Source organism: Typopeltis vanoorti, chromosome 10 (genome assembly GCF_054136105.1).
Source record: "Typopeltis vanoorti isolate ZY-2024b chromosome 10, IOZ_Tvanoo_1.0, whole genome shotgun sequence".
Taxonomy (NCBI): domain Eukaryota; kingdom Metazoa; phylum Arthropoda; class Arachnida; order Uropygi; family Thelyphonidae; genus Typopeltis; species Typopeltis vanoorti.
In genome coordinates this window covers 72,364,987-72,386,705 of record NC_143558.1, presented here as the reverse complement: position 1 = coordinate 72,386,705, position 21,719 = coordinate 72,364,987, and the positions used below count along the sequence as shown (strand labels likewise).

Genomic DNA, 21,719 nt, shown 5'->3' with positions numbered 1-21,719 from the left:
AGAGCATTTTATGTAATATTTGCAAGATCACATTTTTTAAAAAGTTTGCAGTGATGTTATCGTGTCCTGCACCTAGGAAAGGCTAGAAGTGTTAGCATAAATAAAATAAATTTTATTTTCTTTAATAGCCTTTTTATCTCCAATTTGGATGGTGGGGGTTGTATCAATTTTTCATTCATGTATTCGTTTTTTGTTTCCAGTTGCATTTTATCACTACTATTTCCTCAGTTTTGACTGAAGGTCTGTTTCTTCTGTTAACCTCCCCCACCCCCCTAGAATTTTTCTATTTTCATCCTTCACCGAGACATTGGGCTGCATTTCCAGAAAGTCTCCTTATAATATTGTATGAGTCTACTATTGTACCTCTCTGCAGTTTGTTATACCCCTGATTCCATTTCTTCAAGCTATTGGCATTTTTCTCTCCTAGCACTCACTTCTTTTAACTCTTTTTTTTTTTTTGTAATTTAAAATATTATATTTATCTTTTAAGTGATACCAAAAATTACTACCATTCTTTTATTTTTTTCTTTCTTCCTATAGAATGTGTTACACATCTGGTGAAGATCATCTATCATCATCTCACCACCATGCTTCAGCATCTTCCCTGTGATCACATGGTCTGAACGTTTATGGTTTTTCACATTCTCCATTGCCTCTTCCCTCAGTATATTCAATTTTCCCTCTGTGCCCGGTGATATTTCCTTCAATTCATCGATCAACCTTCTTCGGTCTTTCAGATCTCCCTATGTCTTATATAATTTGAGATGTATCTTGCCAATCCTCTTTTCTGTTTCCTCTTTGTTTATTGAGATTTTACCCGTTTTGATGTTTATGGTCATCTGCGCTTTGGGCTTCATATCTTGACATTTCAGATCATTTTGTACACTTCTCTTGTTCTGTATTAACCATAGCATTTACTGGTATCCTAGCATTGCTCCTCTAACTAGTTGGTTTTACATTCTAATCACCTTCTTTGCTTTATGACATTTTTGACTATAATGCAATTCCATTTTATATCTGGTAATCTTTAGGAAATTGCATGAAAGTACACAAGAAATTTCATTTCTTGTGTACTTTCATGCATACTTTCCCTCTGATTTCCTGGTTCAGTTTCCTTATATCCTTGACTTTGAAATTGTGTCTTCTTTTGTAGTTTGAGCTTCAACTTGATCTTGACAATCAGTAAGCTATGATTCGACTATATGTTTCTAATAGAAGAAAAGATGACTTTGAAAAACTGATTTAGTTGCTGAAGATGGAACATGGGTCACATTCATGGAAGATACAGTGAAAACATTCAATGAGTATTTTGTTAGTGTATTTCATCTTGGGATTGATAACATTATTGAATAACAGTAGGAAGGAAGACAGAAAACTGACCTTTCATAGTTGAATGTTTGAGATAAGATTCTCATTTGCTTGCTGATAATGCTAAATTATGAAGGGCAATAAGAGGTTCTGTTTTAATGTTATAAGAGGATTTGACGTTGTAGGAAGTTTTTTCACTTTGGTTAAAAAAAATGAAAACTTTGATTACAAAGTAAAGTATTTTTGACAAGAAATTTTATTCTTGTTTAATTCTTTACCAGAGTGTGTAAGCAAACAAAGTTTGCATGTAAACTTTCTTTACTTACACTTGGGTAATGAAATAAACAAGAATATAATTTCTTGTCAAATATCATTTACTTTCTCACCAAGTGAAAAACTTTTTACAACTATCTATGATCCAGAGTATAATAATATGATGATATAGCATTTTACTACTAGCATTCTTTATAATGGTCAGCATGGATTTGTAAAAAGTAGGTCCTGTTTTAGTAATTTACTTGAATTTTATGATAAGGTGACGAATGTGTTAGATAAGGGAGAATCATATACAGTGATATTCTTAGACTTTGCAAAAGCGTTTGATAGATTACCATAAGTTGGTGTACAAGCTGCAGAGGATGGGAATAGATAGTATATTGGTTAGATGGCTCTCTGAACGTACCAGCAGGTTGTGTATGATGGAGCAGTGTCTCAAAAAAGAAGAGTAACCAGGGTGCCCCAGGGTTCTGTTCTTGGGGCCCCCCCTGCTGTTTAACTTGTTTGTAAATAATATATCATGGACTGACTGGGGATCTTCAGTTATTTGCTGATGATGATGCAAAGTTGAGAAGAATTATAAGTAGCACTGCTGATGCTGAATCCCTTCAGGAAGATTTGAATAGACTTTTTACTTGGACAAAAGAGTGGGGTTGTACTTTTAATATCAATAAGTGCAAAGTGTTGCATTTTGGAGTGCAGAAATATAAGGCTGTGTACTATATCGATGGTGCGGTACTGCTGGAAGTGGATGAGATTAGAGATTTGGGAGTGATGGTTGAGAGTAGATGAAGTTCAGAGGCATATTGCTAGTGTTGCAAAGGTTGCACATCATAGTGATGCTATGATAAGAAGTACTCTAACATGCAAGGATAAGGAAGTGGTTGTGCCACTGTATAAGACACTGGTTAGACCACACTTCGACTATTGTGCTCGGATCTAGTCACCTGGTTTTCAGTATGATGTGGAGATATCGGATAGGGTCCAGAGGCGAGTGACTAAGACATTATCAGGACTTTGGAATGCTGACTATGGAGAGAGAGAGGTTGAAGAAATATGTATTGCAGAGTTTGGTGGATAGGAGGAAGAGAGGTGATATGATAGTGATGTTTAAGTTAGTGAGAGGATTTTATCAGATTAATCCAGAGGGGATTATAAAAAGAGTAGAAGGTGAGAGGGGAAGAACCAGAGGTCATTCCTGGATGTTATGTAAAAGTATGGTGAACATGGAGAATTGTCAGTGAATGGAATGCATTATCAGAATGTGTTGTTAATGCAAAGAGTTTTAAGGACTTTAAGAAGATTCTATATGATAAATATGTTGTCAGTTGAATGAACCTCACACGATGAGTCTGTCGAATTCATGGACTGTGTAATAATAATATTAATTCTGCATTGATTCAACCTCATTATCTTTCTGGGTCTAGCTCCCACTGATAGAGATCTCAATACAGGTTGAAACTGGCCCATGTAGTAATCTTTTCCATAATGTCTAACAATATACATGTCTGAAAGGAGTGTGCTGTGCATTATGGGATAGTGAGGCAATCGATGTTAAGTCAACAGCCTCTATATACAAGTAGCCTAGTTTTGAGGATTCTTCATGTACTTACTTTGTTTACTTACCCTTGGATATGTGTTTATATTCTGATTTGTATTAAACCAGAATATAATTTCTTGTCGAGTATAATTTACCAAGAATTTGAATAGGTTGGTGATTTGGGCTGAGGAATGAGGATTTTTTTCTACATAGCTAGTTTAAAACTATGTACTTTGGACAGATAAGATGGACTGAGGTATATTATATTTTGAAGGAACTTTGCACCATGAGGTGGAGGAAGCAAGGGATCTTTACAGATAGGGAGCTGAGGTTTAGGAGTGATATCAGAAACTCTGTAAAGGTTACCAGAAAATTACTTCTACAATGCAGAGAATTTTGATAAGTAGAGATAAGAGGTGATATTTTCACTGTCTGTATAAAGCAGAAATTCAAATGTGGCCTAATCTCTCTCTCTCTCTCTCTCTCTCTCTCACACACACACACACACACACACACACACACACACACACACACACACACACACACACACACACACACACACACACACACACACAGTGCAGAGACAAGCGATTAAGGACTACAATGTTGAGTATAAGCACTTAAGTTGGTGAGAGGAGTCTAATCAGATAAATGCAAAGAGATTACTCTACAAGATAATAAACAGGAAGTCATCCTTGGGGACCACAAAGATCATGTGAGTAAAAAGTGAAAAGGAGTAGTGAATGAAGAGAAGCATTGTCAGAGTGGGTGACAAATGCTCCAAACTTCAGTTTTCAAGGCCAATCAGTTACAATAGATATTGTGATCTATGTTTCTTTAATGAATGAATCTTCTAACTCCATGGAGTCCTGGTAAAGAATACCAGTACTATGCATTTACTGTAGTGATGTCCAAGACTTAAATAGTTATCAAATATCATTGTCACCACTTATTTATATACTTATTATTGTGTGACACCTCCAAGGAGTCCAAAGACTCTTTGAGGGAGGGCACCTACTCTATAACTCTGTCTCCATCACTCAATTCACCAACTACAGCAAACTGCATCATCTACACCAATGCCATCTACTGCCCATCACAACCACTAGTAGTTCCATGACAATCAGAAGCATCCATGCCCAAAGCAGATTTGAACCTTTTGGCTGGAGAGAGATATGCTAACCATTCAGGTCAACCAGGCTGGCACTTTAAATATTTCTTTGTATGAAAGTGACCAATTTATTGGTGGGGCTGGAGGTAGATTAACCAGTCTATCCTTTGATTGTTCATAATCAGTAGTTTGTATTGCTTGAAGGACAACAATATACATCATTCAAGCTCTCTGTTAGGAGTTTTAACTATGTAAGTGGGAGCAAGTAATGTGTGAAAAAGACTAAGTCTGGACATAGACTATGTAAAGCATTTTCATTCCTTGACTGAGAGGTCACGGTGGACAGTCTTGTTACTCTTTTCTACATTAAATAGTGCACCACAGGTGGGCCTTCCATGTTAGATGAATAGGAGCAAATTATTGATATTTATTTTAAGCTACTACATATTCTTGTTTCTTTGAAAACACTGATAATGGAAGCATGTTTCATAAGACAGATTATAGTGATTATGAATGAAGAGGAGTAGTTGTTAAGGTTACTGGGAAGATGGATTGATTTCTTTTATTTCAAAAAGATAGTTTTTCTTATTTAAAGATCTGGGTGGTATCACATGTAAAATTACATTTCTTGAATTGTTTTATGTTATTAAACTTGATTGTGTTTTTGAGGGCTCCAAGCCAGCTAAGTTATCATTTACTATTAGAGAATGCTTATGGAGATTAGTTAATTAAGGAATTTCTGCTAATTTTGAGATGTAAATATGCTCTACAAGGTCTTAGAGACAATAAGTGTTATCTTCAGTAAGCAATAAACGGGATTTAGCTAAAATGATCTTATGCAGAAAGAAGAGAGTAGGCAAAGAAACATGAAAACAGAAAGAAAATGAACTAAATTACTAAAAATAAGACTTTCTCCTAATAAAACCTGTACTCTCATCCATGTGATCCTTTTTATTTTTTTCTTTTCTTTCCCTACCCAGTCTTTCAGTATTCTAATGGAAACCAATATCCAGAAACATTACCACCAAGTTTCAGAAAAAAAAACTCATCCATAATTTGAATGTCTCTGTTTTGGGACCACCTTTAGGCACTAGGTTTGTACTTTGCCATCTATCTTCTCTTTCTTCCATTCCTCTGGGACATAGAATGGGATTGTTTTAAGTTGCAAGACTTAGGATGAGAAGATAATAATAAGAAAATAACTGTTAACACGTTAGCAAATGGAAACATTTATGAGCTGCTAAACATCATAAAAATGTATATATAGTACTTACATTTCAAAGAGTATGAAACATAAAAGAAAACATTTGAACATATATTTGATACATTTTCATTATGTTGATTACACAAACATATCATAATGCATGTTATACATTCATTTGATTTTATTATAACCATTTATCATTTGTTTATTTTATATATCATTTATCGTTACAGATGAATCACTTGAAAGTTTCATAGTGGATATTATAAATGCAAATAATAGAGGAGTATCTGCAGTTAATAATGTAACAATGGAGCCAAATTGGAGTTTTGGACAATCTCTATTTTTTTCGGGTACAGTTATCACAACCATAGGTAAGTTGGACTAAATTCATTATATCTTTCTGTTGAGGAACAGTTTTTTTTTCATTCACTGTCATTATTAATGATTCGTTATGGGAGGTACACTTTAAATGCAATATCTGTCATACTACATCTATTCATTCAGTGCTTGGTCCCATGACACACTCTGTCAGCGAATTTAATTTGCTTGCTACTCTTCATGCAAAAAAATAAATAAATAAATAAAAAATCCCACTCCTCACACTCCTTTTCATCACACCCCTATATAATTTCAGGGATAATTTCCAAAGGGTGCAAAGAATATGGAGACACTGCACTTTAAAACACTCTCTTAATCTAACTTCATAACTTATATTCCACAAACCTGATGTTACCTTCTTTGCCTCTTCACCCTTTCTAAGATTTCCATATTCCCATGAAAACCATGTAATCACATATGTGCCTATAGCCCAGACATAGTCTGATCAAAGCCTTGTTGAAGAAACAATCACCTCTTTGCTTTACTTGTCAATAGCTTTTTTCACTGTACCAGCAACATCCTGGGTTGTCTTTACCTTACTTTTGCAATGTTTTCTTGTTCAACACCCTGTTAGTTATCCCTCCAAGATACCTTTTCTTCCTTGCAAGCTTTTTGTCACTAGCAAAAATCTCTTCTAAAAATAAAATAAAATAATAATAAATTTTAAAAAAATTACCTCATCATTTATAAACAGGCTGAATAGCAGTGGACCAAGCAGAAAGCTTTGCATTGCTTTACTTTACTTTTCACCCACTTTTAAGAATCATCTACTACTAATCCCAGTTGTTGCATTTTATGTATTGACTTTTAACTGAGCAATCTCTCTCTCTCAAAAAAAAAAAAAAACCCTTTTCATCAAGAGAAACTTCATACAATCAGTCGACAGACTCATTGTAGACGGTCTCACTCAATGAGCAACATATCTTCATGTTGAACCTTAAACTCATTCATAACATGTTCCAGTAATGCATTTTACTTTCATTCATTTGCCACTCTCCATGCAAAATAATCTTCTTCTCACTCTCCCCTTTTCACAACTTCCAGGGATGGTCTCTTGTTCTTCACTTATTGCCCTCTGCTCTGTTCCCTTTATGAATTAATCCTCACTAACTTAAGCATCACTATCAGATCATTGATTTGCTACCTATTCACTAAACTCTGTAGTCATTCGCTACCCACTAAACTATCTTTGAACCCTTGTCAGAGTTTCCACATCTTACTGGAAACTGCTTGACCAAATTTAAGCACAATAGCCCCACATATTATTATTATTACCACAAGACCTCATGGAGTCAAAGACTCATCTGGGAGGCCTTTTTATCACACACACACAACTCATCATACCGTGCCTTGAACACATTCAAACTCCTTGCAGACACCACACTCTCAGGCAAGGCATTCCAATCATTTACAACTCTGCATCTCACTCCCCTACACACACACCCTCTTTATACAGTTTCCAGGGATGACCTCTGGTTCTCCCACTATTTTCTGTAGAACTTCTCCAGCATTGATCCTATAACAATCCCTTACCAACTTGTAGGTCTCTATCATATCTCCCCTCTTCCTCCTGTCCACCAGACTCTGCAAATTACATCTTCTCAATCTTTCCTCATACTCGACATTCCAGAGGTCAGAAACTACCTTAGTCAGTCACCTTTGGAACCTTTCCAACATCTCTTCATCCTTCTGAAAACCAGGTGACCAAATCTGGGCACAATAGTCCATGTGTGGCCTAATCAAAGCCTTATACAAGAATTGTATAAGGCTTTGATTAGGCCACACTTGGAACAAGAATCTCCCTACTTCTATAGGTCAGTGTCCTCCACATCATTCCCAGAAGCCTTTGTGTTGTCTTCACAATTTTGGCTATGTGTCCCCTAAATTTCAGATCCTTGTCCACTATCACCCCCAGATCTCTTATTTCTTCCACCTCCAACAATATATCCTCACCAAGCATATATTCTGCATCCCATCTTTGTTTTCCAAATTTTAAAACCTTACATTTTGCAACATTGAACTCACATCCCCATTTCCGTGCCCAATCACTCAATTGATTCAAGTCTCCTTGTAAGGCCACAACATCTTCACTACTCTTCATATGTCTAACCCTAAATTTCATTTTTTTAACATTCCTAAATGTAAAACCAGTGTTTTACATAGTGGCCCACTCCCTTATTTCTACTTGTATCACCGCGCGGTTAGCCTAGTGGCTTTGCGCTTCGCAACCATATACCTGGGGAAGGAGTGTCCCAGGTTCGAATCCCGTTGTAGACGTGAGGAATTTGAGGATCTTCCTCAGGCATAGCCAAGTTAGCCGGTCTTGGGCGCGGTCAGTAGGGTTTTTCCGCCAGTTTATCTGGCGTTTTTCATCCCGCAAACAGGCAAACCGGCCCCGTGAACATGCGCCTCTACAGTCAAAAATATATCCCCCCCCCCCAGCGGCAGACCAGGCGACGGGTCGGTTGGGAGTAGTACTAACAAGAAGTCGCATCTAAAAGTAACACGCGGACCCTGCATAGGAAGCGGGAATAACGCGTAGAAGAAGAAGAAGAATGTGTTCCTTATCACAGCAGCAATACACTGTTTATCTTTGCAACACTTGCAATATTTTCTCTGAACTTCAAGACAGTGTCTTGAATATCCTGAAGCACAGGATATATATTAAAACTTTAACCCCACTCATTTGTCCAAATTCTGCTGTTACTGTATTATAAAATGTAACTAGATTACTAAAACATAACAAGCCCATGCTGGCTCTCACAGAGAATCATGACCCCATCCACTCTTTCCCATATTCTAACCAACTTCTGTGAACTTTAATCACCACTCCAGAAATGCACATTGGTCTGTGATGAGTAGAAAAGCTTATGTTAGCAGTTCATGTTAGGTTTATTTAACAGTTTTAATCCACAACACAAGAATAATAAGAAAATAAATATTTATTTAACTTCTTGCTGATATTTCACTTATGTTATACCTGGCATCTTCAGAGCACAACTGTTTGTCACAGTATGCATACAGCAACAATCAGTTAACAGTGGGACCAGTTTAAAAATTGTAATGTACTAAAGTCCTAATTGGCACCATTTTTTGTTGGATAAAGAGAGCGTTAATAAAGCATTAATTTGATCTTAAATTGACTGTACCCAGATTTTTGGTAAATCGATGCGGTCATACTGGTTGAGGTTTGGGGAATGTTTTTTAGCCTGCTGCTGATTCTAAAAACAGTCTCTCTGACTTATTACTTCTGTTTTTATCATCCTGTGTGAAGGGGTATCAAAGGCATGGTTTGCTAGTTCTGACTTGCCATAACAACGATGCATGTTTTATGTTCTCCCAGGCAGATGTCAACAATTCTTCCTGTGTGTCAAAGTAAGTCAGTCACAAGTACAAAGCACTTCATATACTCCTGGAGGTGATAAAGGAGAGAGTTTGTCTTTAGGTGACTGGCTGAAAGTTGTCTTGATAATATGGTTTAAATGTGGTCAGGAGTGATATTTATTAAACATTCTGGATACTTTTCTGATGTGCTCTGGTATGGCATGGTAAGTTTTTTGTGGTATTGTGTAATTAGGTGACATTTAGTATTTTTTCTATTTTGGGGGGATTATAGCCATTGGCTAAAAAAGTGTGGCACAGGTGAGTTCAGTGGTAAGAGCACTATCAGTGCAACAGATAGCTCTGACTCTGTGAGTTAGTGTTTTTAGGATAGTATATTGTTCAGCTGGATGATGGTGTGATTATGTGTGCAAATATCTTCCAGTACATGTAGGTTTTCTATAAGCACGCACGCACGCATGCACACACGCACGCACGCACACACACACACAAATAATGTACCATCAAGAGACATGTAACTAGTGTATCCAGCAAGAGTAGACAGTAATTAGATTCTTGATCCATTGTTAAGTGGATTTAGGGAGTTGGCTATTTAAATGTGCTAAAAATGTATCTAATGCGTTGGGACAATGTAGCCAAATAGCAAACGCATCATCAATATAGCACAGCCAGACATATTAGATATATTTTCAGTGCATTTAAATATCCAACACCCTAAACTGACAATCTATGCCTTTCCCTCATCTGTTGCTCTTATTACTTTATTAAAGACAACTGGATCACTGAAAGAGGAGCACCTTTTCCAAACCTTAACAATTATAGGAGAAATACAAATTGGCCTATAGTTTGATACTGCCATTCTACTACCACCACCATCCTTATGTAATGGTAATATGTTACCCTCCTTTCACTCCTTAGCAACTTATTTTATTGAAAGACTTTCATTATGTGTCCAGGTTATTGGCATCTTCAGTTCCTTTGCATGTTTAACACATTGACTGCAGTCTTTAGGATGCCAACTACGAGTTATTTTGCATCACACTGTCAGTGTAACAACATATTAACAGGCAGCAAGTTTACGCATTAGGTTAATATCAGTCAGCGTGTTAGTCTTGCAATGGAGTAGGTTGCAAAGGAGTGATAGCAAGGTAAGATACTATCATTGCAAGGGCAGTGGTGATAGAATGGAATAAAACCTACTTCACCAGGATGAAATACCCCAATAAAGTGATCGTTAAACAGTTCTAATACATCAGATGTATTGGTCATCCAGTAATTTTTTTCACCCAGAAATTTTTCTCTTCTTACTACACTAGTTATCTCCCCCCCCTCCCTCCTTTCACTCTTAATCTTTCAATTAACCTTTCATAACAAAGTTATATACAGTAGCAAACAAATTAATCTGAACACACATTTTAAAGAAAAATTTTAATTTTGCAAGAAAATGAGTACAAAAATTAAACTCCGACTTTACCCAATAATTTATATGTGCCTAATAATGGATTGTATTAAGTTATCTTTTGTATCACAATTTAACTTTCCAAGTCTCTTTTTCACTATTGTCCACAAATTTTCTATTAGGTTAATGTCAGGAGAGTTACCTGGCCACTGAAGCAATTGGATGTTTTGATTTTTGAAGACTACCCAATAATTTATATGTGCCTAATAATGGATTGTATTAAGTTATCTTTTGTATCACAATTTAACTTTCCAAGTCTCTTTTTCACTATTGTCCACAAATTTTCTATTAGGTTAATGTCAGGAGAGTTACCTGGCCACTGAAGCAATTGGATGTTTTGATTTTTGAAGAACTCTTTCACTTTTTTTGAAGTGTGGCATGGAGTGAGATCCTGTTGGAAGATGACTTCTTTATCTTTCTCAATCTGTGGAACCACTACTCCTTTCTCCAATATTTTTTATGTATTGGTGACTTTTCATCATACTGTCAATAGGCACAAGTGATCCTGGACCGTCATGTGTAAAACAACCTCAGAACATTTTATATCTGGGTGTTTAGGAGCTTGTTGAAGGTGGACAGGAGAAGTCTTCTCAGCCACTGATTTGCGAACCTAGGGCTCACTCTCCTTGGAGACAAAGAAATGGCTCTCATCTGAGAATATGACCTTCTTCCACTCCTCAACAGTCCAATATTTGTACACTTTTGTCCACTGGAGCCTCATTTTCTATACAGCCTTCGTCAACAGTTGTTTCTTTTTTGGTCTGTGGGCAGTCCTCCATGCTTCCAGCAATCTTTAACGGAGTGTCATGTCAGAAACAATCCCACTAGCTGCCAAGTCTCTATTTTTAAATCTACAGCAGACAGTTTTGGATTCATTTTGCTTTTCCTAATAGTAAACAATCTTGAGTAAGTGTAGTTTTCCTTTTTTGCCCACATTTTCCTTTTCTGTCAGGAGAAAAGATACCTGTCTCATAAACCTATTTAAAATCGCATTAACAGTACCTAAACCAACATCACACTCATTGGCAATTTGGCTGAGTCATGGATGTGTTTTTGAATGCTTTCTTGAAGATGTATCCATTTTATAGCTACACAAAATGAAAATACTATGAATTACAATTAAAAACACTCAGTGAAAATAATGAACTAAAACCAAAACCGAAAATAGTAAACTGAAACCAAACCCAAACCAAAAACTTGACGAAAATTTGGCTTGTTCAGATTAATTTGTTCCCTACTATATGTCTGGAGTGCATAAGTAAAACAACAACAACAGAGAGCCTTCATGCTCTTCCTCAATTACACCATATAAGGTCAAATTCATTGATTCCTCTAGCACATTTTCCTCATCCTCAAACCCACTTGTTGTATCTCTCTCTCTCTCTCTCTGTTAGCACTTGCATGTTTTCAACTCGCTAACACTGCTACTAAATTTAGCCCAAAATAGTAATATTCAAGTCCATTTTTGGTTCAGTTGATGGTGATGAAGAAATGCATCACCAAATAGAAATGGTGAGCACGAAAAGAGTAATCATAATGGGAGACTTTAATTATCCAAATATTGATTGGGTAGCAGCAGGATCTCATGAGAAGAATGAAAATGCATTTATTGAGCTGTTGGAACAACTTCCTCAAGCAGCATGTGACTGAAGGAACTCAAGGTCAAAGAATGTTAGATTTGATTATAGTGTCAGAGGGCGTTTCCAGTTAAAGACGTAACTATTCTGCCTCCAGTTGGTGACAGTGATCATGCGGTACTCACTTGGAAAGTGACTAAGCTTACGAATGTTCCATTCAGAAAAGGTTACATGCTGAACTACAAAGCAGGAAATTATGACCAACTGAGGAGTATACTGAGTTCAGTGGAATGGGATTGGTGGCTGGATGGAAAGAATATCGACAGTGCATGGGAAGCATTTAAACAATACTTAAATGATACGATATCAGAATGTGTCCTGAGAATTCAGAGAATAAATAGGGTATGAGTCAAATGGATGCATAATCTTATTAAGCAAGAGATTCGTAAGAAAAGGACGATGTGGAAGGAATACCGTTTGCATAAGGATGATGTCCGTTATGAATGTTATAAGCAGCAGGCTAGAATAGTCACAACTGTTGTACAGAAAGCAAAGTCCGAGTATGAAAAGAAACTGGCTCTGCATGCTAAAGACAATCCACAAGAATTCTATTGATATGCTGCAAGTAAAAGAAAGAATGAATATGAAAGAATAACTGTTCTAAATCCAGATGGCATGAGGGTTACAGATGCAGAAGAGGTTATTCAGTTAATGAGTGCCCATTTTGTTAAAAGCTATAAATTTGGTGTATGCAACATTGAGCTTGCTGGATGAAGAAACTCAGGTGTATAAGGATAAGGTGTTAGAGCTGTTGTACAAATGGTCCCTCGCTACTTTCTCCAAGATCTTAACAACTACTGATGACACACAAACTGGCCTATAATTAGACACTTCCAGTCTGCTACCACCCTTATGCAATGGCACTATTTTACCTTCCTTCCATTCCATGGGCACCTTTCCCGCAGCCAGATTTTCATTGAAAAGCCAGGTCAAAGGCACTGTCAGTTCCCTAGCACATTCTCCCAAAACTCGTGGTGAAATACCATCCAGTCCCACAGCTTTACTAACATCCAGAGTACTCAGTATTTGAAACACACTCCTCCTCCTGTACCTCTAAAACTCAAACCTGCCCTATCCCTCTAGTATTAAAACTGACTCCTCCAGGATGAAATACTCCAATAAAGTGTGCATTGAACAATTCCACTATGTCCTCTGCATCAGTCACTCTATTCCCATTTTTATCCCACAATATCATTCTTCCACAGTCATTTCTCCTCTTGCTGGCCACATGGCTAAAAAATTCCCTAGGATTTTCTTTGGATCTTAGGGACAATCTCCTCTCATATTCCAGTTTTGCCTTCCTTACCATACTAGTCACTCTTCTGGCCTGTGTTTTATATTCTTCGTGAATCTTCTCTTCACCTGTCTTCCTATATCTCTTCCATAGCCTCTTTTTCACATGCAATTCCTATTTAATATTGTTTGTCATCCACTTTACTCCAAATTGTGTCTTCTTCTTCACTCGTGGCATACAACTTACTATTGCTGCTAACAAATATTCTTTCACAATTTCTCATGCACTAAATATCCTGTCCTTCCAATTCCTCCCTCCTTGAAACTTCCCCAAGTTGACGTCTTAGACTATTATAATCACCTGCCTTATAATTCCACATACATTCCCGTCTCTTTGATACTCCTGCATGTCTATTCATTTTCCAAGTCAAAACCATATGGTCACTCTCTCCAACTGGTGGGAGAGATGTCATCTCAGTTATTAATCAACTCTTCTGATGCTATAACCAAATCCAAAACTATTGAACCTCTTGTTCCCTCTATTACATGTTTCCTAAGACATTTGTCCCTCAAGAATTCTAGAAATTCCATTCCCTTATTGCTACATGCATCTTCCTCTCCCCAATTTATACTACTGTAGTTAAAATCTCCCATAACAATCATTCTTCTTGCACTTGCCAAACTCAACTGTCTAAACATCTCCTGGTCTCCACCCTCTGTGTTCCTGGGTCTGTAGCAACATCCCACTAAATATTGTGTCTTGCTCCCCTCTACCTCACACCATATGCTTTCAAAATGATTAGTGTCACTGCTTTCCAAAGCCTCCACTCTTAGAGGACATAGGTCGTCACTTATCATAAGCAGTACTACACCACCACGCTTTCCCTTCCTATCCTGCCGAAAAAATGCTGTACCCAGCAACTTCTATTCCTGTTATTATATCCTCTTCTGTCAACCACATCTCAGTGATCCCAATAATTTTTGGCCAGGCTGATGCTATCTGCACCACCAATTCCTCTCCCTTATTCCGGATACTCCTAGTATCAGTGTCATCATCATCAAATTCCTGACATGTACCCTCAAGGGATGTACAGGATATGATAGTACTACATGAAAAATTTACATTATTACTAACTTCCTATCTACAATTTTCCTCCAAATCACTCTGTTACTTGTCAAGACTCCAACATTATCAGATCTTATATTTCTATCGTCTAAGGCACTTTGTACCGTATCAATCCATCTATATCTTGGTCTTCCTCTGGGTCGTTTTCCTGCCAACCTGGCAGAGAACACTTGCTTTGCTAATCTTTCCTTGCCCATTCTGTTTAAGTGACCATACCACCTAAGATTGGCTCTGCTAACGCATTCCTGGATGCTGACAATGTCTAGTTCTTTCCTAATATCCTCATTTTTAATATGATATTGCCCTTGATGCCATCTGTTCACGCCTCTAATCTTTCTCAGGACTCTCATATATCTGCGGTCTCTAGTCTTTGGTCAAGTGTTTTACTTCTGACCCAGCTCTCAGATCCATAAGTTAAAATTGGCTTGAACACTGTCTTGTATACAGCAAATTTAGTGTTCTGACTAATTTCTCTCTTATTCCATATGAATTTATTCATTTGACTTCCTACCATACCAGCTTTATTGATTCTGTTATCTATTTCCATATTTAATTTACCATCTTCACTAAAAATCGTGCCTAAGTAGCTGAAATGTTTTACTTGTTCCACAGGTTCTCCATTCACAACATAGTGGATATTTTCAACAATTTTACCTATTTTCATTGTCTTTGTCTTTTTATTGCTGACCTTCATACCATATCTATTACAACAGTTATTCAATTTAGTCAGGGAATCTTCCAAACTTGTAGTGGAGTTATTTAGAAGTATAACATTGTCCGCATAAAGCAAAGAGCTGACATTAACATCTCCAATTCTAATATCATGTTTAACACCACTTTCCTTTATAACGTGATCCATATAGATAATGAATAACAGAGGGGATAATGTACATCCTTGTCTCACACCAGATTTAACATTAAACCATCTTCTTGTACTTTCTTCAATTCTAACTGTTGACTTGCAACTCAAATAAAGACTAAGTATTGCTTGATATAATGCCCCATCGACACCATATAACTGTAGCATATTGAATAGCTTCTCTCTTGGCACCTTGTCATATACCTTTTCCAGATCGACAAAACTTAAATACAGATCTTTGTTATATTCCCATGCTTTCTCAACTATTTGTCGTAAAGTGAAGATCTGATCCTGACAGCCTCTATTTGGCCTGAATCCAGCTTGTTCTTCACCAAGCTTTTCTTTCACAATTCTTCTCAACTGTTTCTCAACTATACTGGCATAAATCTTGCCAGGAACACTTAGTAGGGAAATACCTCTGTAATTCTCACATTCAGTTTTATTTCCCTTTTTATATATGGGTACTATGAGAGCTCTACTCCAATCATCGAGAATTCATCCCTCTGTCCACACCTTCTAAACTATGCAGTGCAGCTACTGTAGGACTTTTATACCACCATACTTCAGCATTTCTGTTCGAATATCATCTACTCCTGCTGCCTTTCCACATTTCAAGCCTTTGATGGCTTTTTCTACTTCAAGTATGGATATGTATTCCTGACTGTATGCCTGTTGAGTGTCTTTTACAACTATCACGGCTTGTTTCATTTAGCAATTTTTCGAAGTAATTACTCCATACTTCAAGGATATCTTTTTCTCCTGTTTTCATGTCATCTTTATCATCTCTAACTCCTTTTACAGCAGTGTTTCTTCCATTTCTAAGCTTCTTCTTCAACCTCCAGAATATCTTACCACCTTCTTGATATTTATTTTCTATGTTCTTGCTAAAGTCCTCCCATGACTTTTGTTTAGATAGTTTTACACAGTGTTTCGCTTTCTTGCATTTGTCTCTGTATTCTCTAAGAGCACAAGCTGACTTATTTGCCAGGAACTTTTGATATGCTTTCTTCTTTTCCTTCACTGCCTCTTTAACTTCCTGTGTCCACCATGGAGTTCAAATTAGGCATTAATGTAAAGCATATAAATAATAATAAAGTTATACCCATAATCAAACCAGGAAAAGAAACATCCGATGAACATCAGCCTGGTTAGTGTATCTGCTCTCCAGCCAAAAGGCTGTGGGTTATGAAGGTAGTAGGGTTTTTTCTCTTGTAGACTTGGGATTTTCATTCAACAAAACAAACAAATTGTGACCACGAAACACATGGAATTAACAGACAAAAATACTATGTCAGTACGAATGGTGTAGTACAAATAATAGATTGTGCAGCATTCAAGGTAGACCATGTTGCATTGTGCTGTGCAGGAACCCTGATAAATACTCATATTGTGGAGTTGTTATATGATAATAATAACATCTAATGTTTAGGATCCCTGTTAAAATTTATATGGGCTCCATAGCATAGTTGATTTCAGCAATATCCTTTGGTTGGAAAGATCTGGGTTCGAATCCCATTTGAGATGCAAAAAAACTTTTTCAGTTGAAGGGCACTTCATCCTACAAAACAATTAAACAGGACAGAAGAATACTGACAGCAATACATGATGCAGATAGGGTTGACTACTCTATCCCAGTATTAATTAGGTTTCAAAGAAGCCAAGTTATTGGCCATGAGCCTAACATGCAAGGAGAAAAAGGGATTAAAATTTATGAAACCATTTCAATTTTAGTATCACTTAGACTATTTGTAGTGGAAAAATTAGGCCAAGTGAATTATATCTTTGGGAGTACATAAGCGTTCCCCCCCCCCTAAAAAAAAAGTGTCACACATTGGTATCACAAGCGTTCTATAATTTTAGTTCTCATTTATCTGATGTTTAAAAAAGTAGTACCACCACTCAAATAATAATATATATATTGATATATTATTGTACATATATAAATATTATATTGTATTATATTATTCTTTATAAATGTTATATTATTCTTTATATTCTTTATAAATTCATGATAGTTTTCGCCAGAACAATAAAAATATCGGCAATTGAAGATTCAACTCTGAGCAGTTTTAAATTGTATGTGTAACAATTATACAGGCTTACTAAGCATAATGTTTATCTGCTCATGTTATAGGGCAGTGATTTTCATAAATAAAGCAGTTCTAGGTTTAACATGATTTGATAAATATTACTTTTTTTTTCCCTCCCTATAATTCTGTTTTTATTGCCAAAGTGTTGCTTGTTCTTGGAAATTATATTTAAAAAAAAAAATGTTACTATAATTTGAGAGATTTTCTGTTTTGGAAAAAAAAAATTACAAGGATAATAATTTCTCATTGCACTTGTTACAATTTAATGAAATCTAGTATTTAGGATTCACTCTTAATTTGTTTTCTGTTCGACCATTTTAATGACCACAAGGCAAAACAGCATTTGTCTACAGTGCATGCATACATAGCAGCTCTACTTGGATTACAGCTCTATTTGGATTGGTGTCACAATGAATGGGCATGCAAGTAAGGAAGTGAAAAATAGATTTTCTGATGGAGCAACTTGAATGAGCAAATGAGCAGACTGTATAGGTTATACAGTCTATACATATATACTGCCAAAGTAGGTGATGAATGCCTCAATACTGACTCTATTCAAGCATTGGATGATGAAATATCCTGTATTACTAAGGATGGTGAATGATTCATAAGAACGAACGTTATTACAAATGAACACACACACACATACACACAAATTTTAGGTGTTCCTCAAAATATGTGAATATCTATTAGATTAATTTTTGTTAGATTCATTCTCTTCTCTCATATGTGGATTATTCTGTGACTCTGGCCAATGGATTCTAATGAAATCTGAAATCTCTATACAAATACTAATTTTTGTTTGAATCAGACCATTTGGGACAGAAGGAAAATGTCTCATAATTATATACTGTAATAACTTGACTCTGAATGGATGAAGTTCTGGATAACACATAAGGCGTCCTACGTGGCTTGAGTTTAGTTTTAATGGTATCACTTTAATTCACAAAATGATTTGAACAAATATTAACAGTTCTGCACTGGCTGGATGGAATTTAATGAAATTTGGTATTTAGAGGGGGTATTTGGTATTGCAAAGGTTTTGTAAAGACACCTCAGAGAATTGCGGCAATGTTGAGGAGAATATTGACCACAAGAGATAAGCGTGCTGGTCCCACTGCATAAAACTTTGATCAGACCACATCTGGATTTCTGTGCTCAGATCTGGTCACCAGGATTTGAAGGAGATGAAGTATTCAAATTTTCTTGAAGAGCCAGGACATCATCACTATTACTAATAAGTGGAGATGGATAACATTTTTGTTATCCATCTCCACTTATTAGTAATAGTACTGTACAGGACTGTACAGCATTGATTATGGAGATAGACTGAGGACATGCAGGCTGCAGAGTTTGGTTGACAGAAGGCGGGGGAGGGGTATGATCGAGACATTTAAGCTGTTGAAGAGATATTATCATATTAACACTGAGGAGATTTTTCATATGGTAGAATGAAGGAAAGGAACAAGGACAAGTGGCCATCCCTGGAAGTTGCAGAAGGAGGTGGTGGTGAGTAAAAGAGTAAGAATTACTTTTTTTTTTTGCATGAAAAGTGGTAGGAACATGGAATGTGTTGCCAGAGAAGGTGATGAACATGCAGACTGTGGATGATCTTAAAGAATGGTATGATAGACTTTGTGTTCACTAGTGCTGTCCTCCCAAGATGAGTCTTGTGACTCTCTGAGCATCAGGAAAATAATAATAATAACAACAAAAGTGTAAAGTTATGCAATTTTTAATGAAAAGATTACAAGCTGTGTACCTCATTGATGAGAGGTGTTGGTGGACAGAGAGTTGACACAAGGGCATGTTCCTAAGGTGACCAAGGTAGCTCATAGGATTTCTTGGCTACGAGGAAACACACTAACAACCAGAGATAAGAAAGTTATCAAGTTATCATTCCTCTTTGTAAGGTCTTGAAGCATCCACATCTGAATTACTGTGATCAAGTCTGGTCACCTGAGTTTTTTTGGAATAAAGAAGCGGTAGAGAGGATCCAGAGCTGAGTGACCAAGATGGTGAGTGGGTCTCTGGGATGCTTATGCTGATACATTGAGGGGTTTATTGCAAAAGTTGATTGAAAGGTAGAAAAAAGAACATATGAAAGAAATGTTTAAGTTACTAAAAGGGTTTTATAGGATTGATGTAGAGGAAATATTTCAGCACTTGGCTAGAGGGGGACTAGAATAAAGGGTCAGTCCTGGAAATTGAGTAACTGTATGAGAACTAGATTTTTCACTTAGAGAGTGGTAAATGTGCGCAGTGAGTTGTCAGCCTGTTGTGAGTGCTTTGTTTGTCAATGTGTCTAAGGAGAGGTATTGTAAAATTCAATGCAGTAGAAATTTTCCTTTTCTTGCATCAACTTTTACAGAGGTTGCAACTTGTAAACACACTAAACTAACTTTGTATTAACATTGTAAATAAGCCCATGTATGTTACCCCAAAGAATTAACATTCAAGATTGTACAAAAACAGAAACTGTCTAAATTGTAAGGTTCAAGGGCAGTGCCTTAGAAATCGGCATAGTATTGATGTCAGAATTTGTACATATTGTAAGTGAATTTTAATGTGCTCAAAGTCAGCCTGATACCACCTTCAAGGTCAGTGGTAAAAGGACAGTATACTTCTGAAGTAGTTCCGTTGTTTGAAAATAGGATTAAGTGTGTATGTTCGGTGAGAACTAAAAGTGAGTGTTAACGTGAAGGTCAAGACGGTTTGCACGGGAATGTTCGGGGGCTTCGACCTTTCATCTGACCCGAGAAAATTGTATAAAGGTCATCTAGGAAAGAAAAAAAGAGGAGGAAGAGAAGAAAGAATGTCAGAGTGAGTCGATTTGCCGTGTTCGTCAGTCTGGTTGAAGTCGTGAGGGACAGCCATGGGAGCCGTGAAACTACCGAGGGAGAAGAGAAGCAGGACCAGCATGCATTGCCAATAGGATAATCTGCTAAGTGCCTTGATCGTCGGACCCCCTTCGGCCGATTCATAGACATCGGGAAAAATATGCTCCCCCCCCCGTGAGCCATCCGAGTTAGACGGTGATGACAGAATCTCTGCGTGGCAATCAAAACCTGAAACAGATGGGAAGCCAAGGAACTTAAGAAGGAACTAGGAATTGGTGCATAATAGCATAAAAAGAAGATATGTGAGTTAATTTTGTTGTGTTTGCTTATGATATTTGAAACTGCCTGAGAAGGGCTGATAAGTTTCTTTAAGTTGATATACCTAGTCTAAGAATAGTTTGTTTACAAATATAGTTGGATTTATTAGTTGTAAAGTAATAGAACATGATATTCCTTGAATTGAAATGGGCTCATAGTTTTATATAATAAGTTGCATGACTCTGTGCATTTTCTAAATGTTAAATTGCTGAAGTTTTAAGCTTAAAGTGGAGTTAAGAGAGAATCCTTCCTATTGTATAATTTTGTGTAATTGAAGTTTAGTGTAAACAAATATGTTTGTTTTGTTTACAAAGAGTGCTGCCTGATCTTTACGCAATGCACTGTTTCGAAATTAAACACGAACCTGTGAGGAGGAATTTAATGTTAGTCACGACTGTTAAAAAGGGTTTTAGGATAATTTCAGAGTGAACTCTACTGGTAGTATAATTATATCTTATACCACAAGGAGAGCACAGTGGCGCAGTCGATTAATCTAAATAAATTTCCAGAGTTCTCCCGGTCTAGGAAAAATACTAAAGGTAGAGTAAAGTTAATAAAGAACAGGAAGTTAAAGTAGTAAAGGATTGAGAGTTAATAAGGCAACAGAGATAAACTAATAAAAGTAAGAATAGAATAGAGAAGATTAATTAATAATAGAAAATAAAGCATATAAAGAAATATTACAATGGCACAGCAAATTACAAATAAGCTCACATAAAAGTAACGTTTTACAGTATGATAGATAATGTGTGTATAGTTTGGCCTCCCACTTCAGACTTCATGGAGGTATCCTTGCAGTAATAAAATAATAATAATAGTCAGAAGAACTGTAAGGAAAAAGAAATGACAAAAAGATTGGAAGGTTGGAAAAATAAAGCTCCATGGATAGTTGAAGGACATTGAAGGAAAAATTGAAGGAAAGTCGACAGTATCAGATTCTGATTCATTTGCAATGGCTTTAGCAGGGGTACTGTCAGTGTTTGATATTTCCTGCT

At 36.6% G+C, this 21,719-nt stretch overlaps 1 protein-coding gene across 1 annotated transcript in view; it reads left to right on the top strand.

The window, feature by feature from the left end:
* Positions 1-21,719, top strand: part of LOC150102504 (potassium channel subfamily K member 1-like) — a 67,756-nt gene that overhangs the window by 8,293 nt on the left and 37,744 nt on the right. Inside the window, exon 2 of the mRNA XM_090399605.1 lies at positions 5,673-5,813. Coding sequence (XP_090255731.1) covers positions 5,673-5,813 — 141 coding nt within the window. The remainder of the gene's footprint in view (positions 1-5,672; positions 5,814-21,719) is intronic.